Source organism: Megalobrama amblycephala, linkage group LG3 (assembly GCF_018812025.1).
Source record: "Megalobrama amblycephala isolate DHTTF-2021 linkage group LG3, ASM1881202v1, whole genome shotgun sequence".
Classification (NCBI taxonomy): Eukaryota; Metazoa; Chordata; class Actinopteri; order Cypriniformes; family Xenocyprididae; genus Megalobrama; species Megalobrama amblycephala.
This window is the reverse complement of record NC_063046.1, coordinates 11081400-11095459: the sequence shown is the minus strand read 5'-3', so window position 1 is coordinate 11095459 and position 14060 is coordinate 11081400. Positions and strand designations below refer to the sequence as shown.

The following is a 14060-nucleotide window of genomic DNA, read 5'->3' as shown; positions in this document are numbered from 1 at the left end:
AATTATATACCAGTTATCACTGTAAAGCTGCTTTGACACAATCTGCATTGTTAAAAGCACTATATAAATAAAGGTGACTTGACTATGACGGCTGTGACTACATTTCCTGCCTGTCACAGTGACTCATGATTAGTGAACCTGATCTATCCCATTTTCTTTCATATTATTTTCTTTTTATCTTAATGCACCACTGAAAACAAAGCTGAAACACAAACAGTGCATAATGTTGCCTTAGGCTCACACAAGCCACTTTCATTAGTGTTTTGCCATTGTTTTCTAAATGATGAAAAGAATAAAGGGCCTTCATGCTAAACTTGACTTGAATTATTCTGAAAAGCCACACAAAACGCATGCATACATAGCAAAGAAAATTACACTAACATAATAGTACCATAAACCTATGGCTGCAAGAATTGGGTGGAAAAAGAAAACTAATTGCAATTTTTCTTATAAAAGATGTGATTATGATTTAAAATGCGATTTAAAAAACAAAATCAGGTTTGCACAATTTGGCCAAAATTTTGATTATATATATCAATATGGCTATGAAAAAACATCATTACTACTACTAAATACAAATATAATTAAAGCTGCAAGCAGCATTTATCGGGGTTCAAGCATTTAAGGCCTTTAAGCGTATAAAAAGGTATTATATTTTATTTAGCAAGCATGTAAGCACTTAGATCATAGATGGAAAAGACTGGCACACTCCCTATCACTACTATATGGGAAAAGGAACTGGCCCATTACAAACCAAACTGGAATTGGATTCGGGAAAGTATTCCAACGATGTCCAAAAATCTCGCCCACCAACTAATACACTATAAACTCATCCACAAGGCTTACGCTACTCCATATTTCCTGCACAAAATGAAGTGCCTGCCTACCCCTTTTTGCTTACTTTGTAATTCAAATACTGTGGGGACCTATATGCACATGTTTTATGAGTGTCAACACATTGGAATATTTTGGGATAAGGTTTTTCAAGCCTTGACGGAGCTGTGTGACATGGTTATCCCTAAACATCCCATTCTTTGTCTGTTGAATGATGATAGTGAGCGCAATCTGAATGTTAATCAAAGAAAGATCCTTCACGCTGCTCTAACTGCAGCCAAAAAGATAATTTTTTAAATTTGGCATGAACCCACATCCCCAGCATTTAAAATGTGGCTTATAGAACTCAAAAATATTGCATTGTTAGAATGCACAACAGTGAGAATTAATAAAGCCAAACCAAAAACACTTAAGGCATGGGCAGAATTTATTAGGAAAATCTCCCAGTTAATATCTCATTAGAGCAGCTGTACTGCTTGCTCTATAAGTCCAGGAAGTAGGTGCAGTTGGATTCTTAGATCTGTGTTGGTGTTATCTACTCAACCCCTCTCCCTCCTCTTTTTATTTATTTTTATTCATCTATTATTTATTTTTTTTTGTCATTTATTTTATTTCTTACATATGCAAACCCTGGTTTTGTATATAGTTAAGCTGTGACACACAAGTTGACCATGTTCTATTCTGCAATAAAAAAAATAATCACAAAAAATAGATGGAAAAGACCATTTACAAGGAAAAATATGTTTTTTTAAAGGTTTTTTGACAGTTATAGGACCACCTATTGCCCGATCTCCACCACTTTTTTTGGGTGTCCTCAGAGTGTGTCCATACATATATGTGTCAAATTTGGTGAAAATATCTCATTTCGTTTTGAAGTTATAGACACACACACATATACATATATATATATATATATATATATATATATATATACACATACATACATACATACATATATATATATATATATATATATATATATATATATATATATATATATATATATATATATATATATATATATATACGAGCATAAAAAATTACCCATGAGTGACTTTGATTTGATTTTTTTCCTATCAAAATTTTGACATTTGGGCTATGACATGTAACATTTGTCATTAATGAGCTATGGTTCTGTGTTTCCTATGGTGGTTTCGTCTCAACTAGACTGCTGTGAAAATAAGTCGACCGACCACACCCAAAGTTATATATGCTTTCAGCCAAAACTTTACCATTGAAAATATATTTTTTATTAAAGCTTTTTAACAGTTATAGTGCCACCTATGGTTCGATCTCCATAAAAGTTGGCACACTTCTTTAGAGTCATATGCTGCATGTGCTCACTTAATTTCATGAAATTTAAGATTTATTGGCTTAAGTATATTTTGCCATGCCCATTTTGTAAAATAAAACCCCTAAAACCCTGTTATAGCTATTCAAAGGGTAAAATTCAACTTTTTTTGATAATTATTGATCAGGAGAGTCCAGAGAATTGTACTGCACTCGTTTGGTTCAGATCAGGTGAAAAACCTAGGACTAGTTTGCAAAAGTAGGTTTTTCACATGAACGATTTGATTGACAGCATTGGTTCTTGAAGCAAAGTTGTTCAGCATGAGGAGATCTATCAAATGATTTGAATATTGTGTGTATGTGTGAAACATCACGTGATTACTGAGCCGTAAAACTTGTTAGCGCCAACTAGTGGTCGATTTCTTTAAAAATTCTTACAGACCTCTAGGTCCATGAGTCGAACATGCACACTGAATTTTGTTCTGATCGGCCTCCGTTAACCTTGTCTAATAGGTGCTCAAAGTTCATTGGCCGATGGTGGCCATGTTTTTTGAGATACGCCAATGTCCTCATAGACTATCATGCCCCCTTGGACCAAGACACTGGATGCCAAATTTCAAGTCAATCGGACTAACGTTTTTTTTTTTTTACTGTTACCAAAGATTGAGCTGATACACATGTGTTCTGAGTTTAGTAAAGATATCTCATTCCCTTAACTTGTTTTTGATAATTATAGATATTCAGACTCCAGAGAACATTTCTGCACTGGTTTGGATCCAATCAGGTGAAAAACCTAGGACTATTTTGCAAAAGTAGGTTTTGGACAAAATTCAAAATGGTGGAAAATTTTCTCAGGCGGAAATAAAATCTGAGATATACGTTTTGTTCATCTTGAGCCAAGGATTACAATGATATAAGACTTGAGTCTACGACAAACGGTCTATGAGTTATGAGCAATTTTGAACTTTTGATTGCTGTACCGCCACCTATTGGCCGATTGGGATCATACTCTGTCAACCTCTCCCCAAACTGAGACCTATCTGGCCAAGTTTCAAGTCTCTAGGTTTTATGGTTTGGTCTGCACGATTCATTTTACGGCAGAAGAATAATAATAAAAAATCCTTACAATTACAATAGGGTTTAAGCACCATGTGCTTGAACCCCTAAAAATAAATATAAATAAAGGAAAATAAGAAATATTTCTATTATACTATTTCACTGTAAAATAAAAAAAATCTAATAATTTTTTTTTTTTTTTTACATTACAACTATAAAATTAGAACAATAATATTTATGGCTGTCTTAATTTCTTCATTTTCAAATATTAAACAATCAAATTTTATTTTATTTTAATTAGATTTAATAAACAAATTAGATTAGATTAAAATAATTAAAAATTTAATAATATAAATAAATAATATAATTAGATTGAAATTAAATGAATAATCCATTTAACAGTACATAACCATAGAGTAGAAATAAATACGACTTAATAGAAACTCATTTATAATATACATTTTTCAGCATATCAATTGGATGTTAATAAAGGATCGATGCCTTTTAAATTTTAGGATGAGGGTCACACAACCACACATATTTGAAGGTCTGTGGCATCTAAAAGATTGAAAACCCCTGCTTTAGGGTACAGAAGCTTAGTCTTTGCTTCAAAGACAAAATAATATAGAAGTAAACTGATTTTCAAGTTGTATCTTTACACAGTATTAAACAGTTCAATATCACAGTAAGAGTATCCAACAGGAAGGTAGAGTGAAATGAGGAAGACAGAATAGATTGCTAAATACAGATATTAATAGTGGAAGTTCCTGGTATGATAAGAGTCTGTCTGTGACATCAAGCACAGCATCATCTGTATCTGTGCAGACAGAGAACAGATTCTGATTCGACCATGTGGCGTGACTAAAAGATTAAACCTACATTCTTTACAAAACAAGCAGATTTTACAGAGGCAGAGTGTGAATTCTAGCACAACACTTCAGTTTTTAATGGTCAAAAAGCTAAAAGTAATATTTCACAACTATGTTACAACAGAAATGGATATTATCCAATGATGCACTTTCAGAGTCCAATGATTTCACTTTTAAGAATGAATGTGTGCAATTTGTGAATGAATTTAATCAACATGGTTACACTTTCCTGATAACCTTTCAGTAAATTCACTTATCACCCTCAGACCTGAACTAGAATATGTTAAAACATGTGGCTTTGACAAATATGTTGGTTGTGCTTTGGACAGACATTTAGCTTATTAAAATACAATTATTTGCAAATAGATCAAACGCATTATTTCACAATAAATTGTAGTTCTTTAAGTATTTTACTTTATACGTTTCCTTCTTTATTCCTTTAATTTTCTCTTTTGTGTCTGCACACATTTATTTGTCCATGGCTGGTCTGTGCTTAAAATTTAAAAGGATACTTTACCTAATAATTAATATTCTATGATCATTCTCTTATTTACCAATTCAAATTTTGTCAGAACAGAAAAAATCTATTCATTACATTTTTCATGACCATATTACTTTTTCTTTCCTTTATTTTCAATGACACAAACGAAAATGAAAAAGGCTGACATGGTTTTGAACTAATGTTATCCAATTTTTGCCTTCCAGATTTCTTAAAGGGATAGTTCACCCAAAAATGAAAATTCTGTCATCATTTACTCACACTCATGTTGTTCCAAACCTGTATAAATTTCTTTGTTCTGTTGAACACAAAAGAAGATATTTTGAAGGAAGTTTGTAACCAGGCAGCTTTGGGGCACCATTGACTTCCATAGTAGAAAAACAAAATACTATGGAAGTCAATGGTGCCCCAGAACTGTTCAGTTTCCCACATTCTTCAAAATATCTTCCTTTGTGTTCAACAGAACAAAGAAATTCATACGGGTTTGGAACAACCTGAGGGTGAGTAAATGGTGACAGAATTTTCATTTTTGGGTGAACTATCCCTTTAAAATGCACACATGTAGACCAAGGGAATACATTTTCCTGAGGAGTTTGAACTCCCCCAAGCTCAGTTTTTGGAACTTGGACCTATTTCTAAAACCCTGTGTACGGCTATGTATATGATAAGACATTCAAACTGTAAAAGTATATGTTTTATTTATCAAATGTTTATAAAACAAAGCTTAAACACTAAAAAGTTAATCTTGCAAAACCATAAAGATCTTTGATAAAAGCTGAAATAAAACATACAGTGCATCCAATATTGGTTAACATCAACTTGTGTCATGTGTGAGTGTGTCCCTACCCGCGCTGTAATCTCGGATCAGAGGTGGGACATCCTCACTGAAGTCCACCGTAACATCTGAAATATCCACCAGTTCATCATCACTGCTTAAACTGTGATAATTATCGTTGCAAAACCCTCCGTTGTCCATCATCCCCCTGTCAGAGCAGAGAGAACACACTGTAAGTTCAAAGAAGAGTGAGGGGGAGTAAACACTAAAAGTCATTCTTATTGCATTTATCATACTCAGAAGCATTTTGCAAAATTATGACGCTGTTTCAAATTTCAGCAGAACAGATATGACAAATCAGGAATAAACCAGATACAGTTCTTGTAAATAATGTGTTTTATCACGAACTGCTGAATGTCATTGATAATGTTATGTTATTGAATGCTGAATGTTACTGATAAACTAAAAAGAATGAACTAAAACAAGTAAGGTGCTCAGGAATTGTTCAGCTATTGCTCAGCTGGTATCACTGTAAGTTTCTGATTCACAAAAAAGAACCGGATCCATTGAGTTATTTGTTCAGGAATCAGCGGGCTACCCTGGTCTCGCTGTCCAGCCATGACCAAAAGTTTGGGCAGTGACAAAAATTGTGTGTTTTGTAAAGTTTGCAGCTTCAGTATTTGTATATTATTTTTCCACTAATCATTTTATCATTAATTATACATTTTTTCTATGGTATACTAGAAAACTATGATAGGCATTTTATAATATTTAAAAGCTTTCATTGCCAAAAACATTCGATATATGCCAAGAGTTAGAAATTATAGTGTTGACCCTTCTTCATAACCTCTGCAATGGGCTATATGCATTGCTCGCTTTCTGTGTCATTCATTCACAAGAAAAGTTGTTGTTTTTCATCAGATTTTTTGAGTATTTCATAGACCTACTTCACATTGACAAAATGTATTTTTAAACCTAGTTATTTTATAATGTTTAATATTTAGTCAAAAACGAAGTGAAAAACGATAAGAGGAAATGGCCGATATATGCGCAAATAAATGCTACTCTGCCGCCACCTGCTGGTTAAAGTGGTAATTATTGTCTTTTTTATTTTTAAATAAGTGTTTTCTATCAAATGTTAAATTTCCCACATTTTTAAACATTCGGTTGTACAATGAGAACAATCTCAGAAGGATGAACAAATAATGTTTGTGGTCATCACATTAAAAATAACATTTGAAGTGCTGGGGAAAATGTATGTGCTTGTCAGACACAGTGTTTTTAAACGGTCCCAATAGCTTCGTCTTTATTGCAATCAATAAAACAGATTTTTTGGCAGATTAGGTAAATGTGATAACTGCATTAAAATATGAATACAACATTAAGTCAAAAGTCAACCATTGATGGTTTTGTGTCGATGTACAGCGACTACAGAATGAACAGCTAACAGTTCACCGGAAATGCTCAAGATGGCTTAACGACAACCAGGAAGTAACTGTACATACAACCTATTCACTCTGATATGATGGATATCTTTTGGGGCAAATCCTGAATGATGGCGATTCATTCTTGCCATATTGGTGCTCAGAATTGATCACAATATGTGGAATTCTGTATGTTCACTCGCCTTTTGAGGACTGACCACATGTTCTCTATGGGATTAGGATTAAGATTCAGGGAGTTGCCTCACTTGCCTGGCCACCAGGGCCAGCACAGTCATTGCGGCAAGAAAGAGAGAAAGTTAATTTAATTTATTTATCTTTTGAACATTCATTTGAAATTATTGTACTTGTATCAACAAATTATCACCTCGTAAGTTATTTTAAATCTAAATTAACTTTTGTCCATTCTACCTAGTAGTGCCAGTGCCTAGTAGTTGAGCTTGTGTCGGCCCTGCTGGCCACAGATCCAAAATTTCAGTGTAATTATTATATCACTTTTGCCTTGTGACATGGTGTTCCATCATACTGGAAAATGCACAGATCGTCACAAAATTGCTCTTGGATTGTTGGGAGAATTTGCTCTTGCAGGACATTTTGATACTATTCTTTATTCATGGCAATGGTTTTGAGCAGAATTGTGAGTCTCACAGGGCCAAAAAAACAGACATTTGGGTTTTTGTGATGAAGTTCATTTTTTGGCCAATTAAAGGGTTAGTTCACCCAAAAATGAAAATTACCCCAAGATTTATTCACCCTCAAGCTATCCTAGATGTCTATGACATTCTTCTTTCAGATGAATAGAATCAGAGTTATATTATAAAAGAAGTCCACACGGCTCCGGGGGGTTAATAAAGGCCTTCTGAAGCGAAGCAATGTGTTTGTGTAAGAAAAATATCCATATGTTAAACTTTAACTCTAACTCTAACGTGGTTTTCGCTAGTGATTGGCATTTACTCTGACAATATAAACATGCCTCGGCCAACAGTTTGTTTTGCTGCTGCAGCCTCCTCCATCTCCCGGAGTTCCTGGTCCGTATGCTCCCGTTTAAACAAATATGGCTGGGCAAAAAACAAAGTCTTCTCTTGGCTTATATCGAAATCCTCCAAAATTTTTCTTAAAGCTGCAGTCCGCAACTTTTTTTGTGTTAAAAATTTACAAAAATTATATAATGAGAATATACAACATGAATCCATTTTCCAAACCGTGTTTTTGTCTTATCCTGAATCATTATGGTACACTTATAATAAGTGTTTATATTCGGACTATTTCAGACCAGACTGGTAGGACTCGTCGCAGAGTATAACAGTAACTGCGTTACTCGCCATAGACATACACAGAGAAAAGTAGCTCCGGCTACAATGTTCCTCCGCAAGATGCGTGCAGTTCTGTTTATTAGCCGCTAGAGGGCCAAAAATCATGGACAGCAGCTTTAACAAATCCTAGTTTTGTACTTTTAATTCGTGACCAGTGTTTTGTTTTGCTCTCTCCTCTACACTTCTGTGTTCGTCACCGGAGCTCACACTGCGCATGTGTCCTACATCACAAGCTGGGACGCCGCTCTCTCGTGAATGTGCGTATGACAGTTAGCGGAAGTTAGAGATTACAGTTTATAAAGTTTGAAATATGGATATTTTTCTTGCTTCGCTTCAGAAGGCCTTTATTAACCCCTCGGCGCCATGTGGACTTCTTTTATGATGGATGAGTGCATTTTTTCTGTCTTTAGAATTTGGGCCACCATCCACTCCCATTATAAAGCATGGATTACCCTGGACATTATTTAAAGGATTAGTTCACTTTCAAATAAAATTGTCCTGATAATTTATGTATGTCCTACGCCTTCCCTATAGACCACTTTGGAGCAGACGTCACAATGACGTCACTTGCAGCTGCGCGCGCATAGTGGTTGCAGAAAAATAGCGGCAGCAATTGGAGGAAAATGTGCAAAATCCACAGAATAAGAGAAAAATGTTTTGTTGTGCCTCTGGATGTTGGAATCGGAATGCAAAAAATATAGTCTTCATTTTTAAAGAAAACCATCGTTGAAAACGTCCTTTGAAGCTAAACGGAGACGTTTCACAGACTGGACTGATGACACCTGCAAGGATTAGTCTACTATTAAAGCAGGAATTTGATGTAAACAGCAAGTCTACATAATATTCACATATGCAGTTCAGAGGGCATACATACATAGCAGTTACAGCATTGAAATAATATTTAAACCTATAACATTTCACATAGATAACTTTTAAACAGTCTATACAATTTTAATTTCACAATTCTGACTTTTTTCTTGCATTTGCGTGTTTATTACTCCCAGTTCGGACTTTATTTCTCGCAATTGTGAGTTTATTTCACAATTCTGAGGGGAAAAAAGTCAGAATTGCGGGATAAAATGCAATTCAGAAAAGACAGAATAACGAGTATATCTCACAATTCTGTTTTTCTTTGTAATAAATGTGAGATATAAACTCAGATTTGCGAGAAATAAAAGTCAGAATTGTGAGATATAAACTCGAAATTAACTTTTTATTCTTTTAATTCGTGACTTAAACAAAAACAAAACAAAAAACAAAGTTGTACGCGTCAAGAGACATATACGCTTTTAGCTTCTCCTGAGTATAGGCTATACACTTGAGGTGTCAATCAGTTAAATATACATCTCTGGCCACTGGATGCTTGGCCATTTCGTTTCGTCATTTAACCACTGACAAGGTGCTATGGCAAACGGATCCGTAAGCTGTATCCCACTCGGTAATGTTAATTTTTTTTAAATAACAGTGCTTATCGCTGGGTGAAGCTGCTGTGATATGCCGACAACATTTTAAAAAAATAACAAATCAAAATATTCTATAATGTTTCTAAATCTTACCTACTTTGAACCGCTTCGTCGTAACTCTCTAGTCGTACTGGTTATCACTCCCGGGTTTTCTGCAACCATGATGCACGCGCATCCCGAATGTTTACAAACATTAAATAGGCCTATTCTACTTATGGAAAAAAATGGAACTGGCGCTGCGTTCTTTCCGTAAGTAGAATAGGGAAGGTGTAGGACATACAGCGTAAGCTTTTTGAAGACTACGAAAGTGCTTCATGATTCAGATCGTGTGTCAAACTGCCAATGGCTGAAATCATGTGACTTTGGCGCTCCAAACAGCAGATTCGATACACTGATTCATTTATGATCCGAAGTTTCATGAAGCAGTGTTTTGAAATCGGCCATCACTAAAACTCGTTATTTTGTTTTTTTTGGAGCACCAAAAATATTCTCGTCGGTTTATAATATTAATATTGAACCACTGTACTCACATGAACTGATTTAAATATGTTTTTAGTACATTAATGGATCTTGAGAGAGGAAATGTCATTGCTCCCTATGGAGGCCTCACTGAGCCATCGGATTTCAACAAAAATATCTTAATTATTGTTCAGAAGATTAACGAAGTTCTTACGGGTCTGGAACGACATGAGGGTGAGTAATAAATGACAGAATTTTCATTTTTGGGTGAACAAACCCTTTAATATAACTCTGAGTATATTCATCTGAAAGAAGAATGTCATACACCTAGGACGGCTTGAGTAAATCATGGGGTAATTTTCATTTTTGTGTGAACTATTCCTTTAAGTTTTTTTTTGTTTGTTTGTTTTTTTTGCAGTTATTTAAAATGCATCTGATCACCCTGCACAATACTCTAGAAACAATGTAAATCAACACCACAACTGAAGAAACAAATTTTGCAAAACACAAAGTTTAATGTATGTCATTGCCATTTTTTTGCCCTTAAAAAACGGCTGATAGAAGTCATTCATTAGTGAATCGCTCTACACTGTAGCCTAGAGCGGTGTTAGTATTAAAATAAGTAAAATAAGTAGTGCTCTAAACACTGTCAGACAACTTTAAAAAATTCACGCTCGAGAACTGTTAAAGGGATCGAGGAGAAAATCATGCAGCTCTACTATTTTTAATGGAATCGGTTCTGAAAAAGTACCGGTTGTTTCAAAACCTACCTGCATCGCTCTCCAATGTGGCTCCTCTGACATATGATAGTGAAACTCAGTCAGCGTTCACAAACTATACCACTTCCTTTATCTTGCTCCGCAAACGCTTTACAAACCAACTGATACAAACGTATACAATTCCCCCAAAATACAGCATCACCGACAGTCTGAGGGCTTTTGATTCATCAGCCCTTCTTAAAATCGAAGCAAAAAAAAATACTTATTGTAGTCATCAGATAATGTCAATTACTGCAGAGCTAGAGCAATAAAGTGACCCAGTTTATAATGTCCTCTATTTGATCAGTTCAAGCAGCAGATAACGCTTTTCCCACAGATGTTTTACCTCATTTAAACACAGCTGTCATTTGTCTTAGTTATCTGTCACTTAACTTTTAAATCGACGCTAATTTGTTCTTTTGAACGATTCAATCAGTCCAAATGATTCAGTTGACTGGATCCGAACAAAACATTTTGATACATACCTCTTTCGTTCTTTGCGTAGCAGTCGCTATTTGTTAGAAAGTTGCAGGACTTTGAGGCGCCAGGTCTTGTGATCAGGATTTTAAAGTCCCTCGGTTAAGCAATGCCGACGTAATCTTCCCCAGATGTCGGCCAGTTCCGTCAACTGGTGCGTCACAGTTCACCCGGCAAAAGCATCCCACAGCCTCTGAGCACGGATGTCTTCAGTGCAATCACACAGACCTTTCGCGAGGGATAAAGTCTGAAGTGGCACAGGGTCTGTCCATGTACCGATACGTCGCTGAGTGGTTTTAGTTCAAGAAATGTTTCCTTCCTCAAAAAAAGGTGAACTGTTTGGTGGTCAATAGCGCCACCCAATGTCTTGGTTCATTCAGTTATATGAACAAATAGTAAGGGAGTGTGGGGTAAGATGAGCCATTTTTTACTTATGTGGTCCTCACGATAAGGGAAAATGAGGCAGAAATACAATGTAAAGTAATTTCAGGATGTTTCCTATCATTTTAAACGATCAGAATAGTTCTATGACAAAGGGCTCTAAAAATATGGCTTCTTATAAAAAAAGTGTTCCTGTGGCTCAATTTGCCCCAGGTTAGGGGTAAGTTGAGCCGAGTCAGTGGGTGGGTGTAAACTGACCATCTAACTGAATCTGAATCAAACCCATGTGAAATTTTGAAGATAACCTCTTTTGAAAACTAATTTAATAATCAAATATCCATTTACAAATATTTATATTTCTTTTCTTTAAGCTACCTTAAACAACATAAAACCAAGCCATTTCATTATCTTTAATTGTTCGCATTTCTGAAACAGTAGGCTATGTTGAACACCAAAGTTGTAACCTTCCAAAAAAAAGACTAAACAGAGAATTTGAGTAAAATTAAATAAAAACTGAATTAGAATGAATAAATGTTACTGAAACTAATAAATATTTTAGTCAAAATGTTCTTGGTCTGGTAGTTTTTCTGCAATGTTGACCATGTTAGGCCATTAGGGACTACTGGTGGAAAGATGATGAAACATCTTCTGGTTCATATCAGAGAAGGATTTGGTGTACTTATATACTGTTCCTATCAAATAAACTAAAAAAAAAAAATAATAATAATAATAAAAATAACCCAGCTGCATAATATTACATTGAAATTAATGCAGTTTATACTTAAGAGATTTAACTTACACTGTAAATTCAGTGCCTTATGGTGGGGTAAACACTGGCTCAATTTACCCCACAGCATTTGGCTCACTTTGCCCCATAGCTGCCATTTTGGGAAAAACAAGCTAGCTTACCAATTCAGGATAATATTTAGCTAAATGATTTGCATGGTTTTATACATTGCTAAATCACCAGTATGATTCATAAATATTTTTGGACATGGACAAATTTGCTTTGATGAAACAACCATTACATCTGTTATACAAAAATTTTACTTTGACAAGCCAAAAACTGTTTTTAAAGTAAACTGGCGCCTTCCACTCCTCCCATGTGCTTCTCCTTTTCACAGTCTGGCAGAAATAATGGGTAGTTCCAAAATATATGGTCACATGGCAATAAAAGGGTACAGTTGCCAAGATACAGGGGGTGGGTCAACTTACCCACTGGCTCATCTTACCCCACTATTCCCCTATTGGAGAGATAAATAATTTAAACACTATTTGAATGAACTGCAACTGAATTTAAAAACGATGGCTGCTATAATGCATATAATATACTCATTCTTTTGATCTTTCTATCCATCAAATAATGCTGAAAAAAAATGTAACAGTTTCAATTTTGATAATAAGAAATGTTTCTTGAGCAGCAAATCAGCATATTATAATGATTTCTGAAGGATCATGTGACAGTGGAGACTGGAGTAATGATGCTGAAAATTCAGCTGTGACATTAATGAAATTAAAATACATTCAAGTAGAAACTATATTTCACAACATTATAGTTAAACTGTATTTTTGATCAAATAAATGCATCCTTGGTGAGCAAAATACACTTTTTTTAAACATTTTAAATGTCTTACTGACCCACAACTTTTAGTTCACCCAAAACTGAAAATTACCCCATGATTTACTCAGCCATCCTATTTGTATATGACATTCTTCTTTCAGACAAATATAATTAAATATTATTACAATTGGAGTTATATTAAATAATTCCAGGCTAATCCATGCTTTATAATGGGAGTGGATGGTGTCCCAAAATCTAAAGACAGAAAAAATGCACTCATCCATCATAAAAGAAGTCCACACGGCGCCGAGGGGTTAATAAAGGCCTTCTGAAGCAAAGCAAGAAAAATATCCATATTTCAAACTTTATAAACTGTAATGTCTAACTTCCGCTAACTGTCATACGCACATTCACGAGAGAGCGGCATCCCAGCTTGTGACGTAGGACGCATGCGCAGTGTGAGCTCCGGTGACGAACACGGAAGTGTAGAGGAGAGAGCAAAACAAAACACCGGTCACGAATTAAAGGGTTAATTCACCCAAAAATGAAAATTCTGTCATTTATTACTCACCCTCATGTCGTTCCACACCCGTAAGACCTTCATTAATCTTCGGAACACAAATTAAGATATTTTAGTTGAAATCCGATGGCACAGTGAGGCCTCCGTAGCCAGCAATGACATTTCCTCTCTCAAGATCCATAAAGGTACTAAAAACATATTTAAATCAGTTCATGTGAGTACAGTGGTTCAATATTATAAAGCGACGAGAATATTTTTAGTGCGCCAAAAAAAAAAAACAAAATAACGACTTGTATAGTGATGGCTGATTTCAAAACACTGCTTCAGGAAGCTTCAGAGCGTTATGAATCAACATGTCGAATC

General features: G+C 35.0%; 1 protein-coding gene across 2 annotated transcripts in view; it reads right to left on the bottom strand.

Annotated features, from left to right (window-relative positions):
• The window catches only part of clcn5b (chloride channel, voltage-sensitive 5b), a 36154-nt gene extending 24587 nt beyond the window's left edge, over positions 1-11567 (bottom strand). Inside the window, exons 1-2 of one of the 2 annotated variants that reach the window (XM_048183830.1) lie at positions 11244-11567; positions 5395-5531 (exon numbers count right to left, since the gene is read on the bottom strand). In XM_048183830.1, coding sequence (XP_048039787.1) covers positions 5395-5527 — 133 coding nt within the window. In that variant the 5' untranslated portion in view covers positions 5528-5531; positions 11244-11567. Of the gene's footprint in view, positions 1-5394; positions 5532-10770; positions 11194-11243 lie in introns of those variants that run through there. The other variant, XM_048183831.1, reaches the window with a different exon arrangement.
• Positions 11568-14060: the final 2493 nt, after the last annotated feature.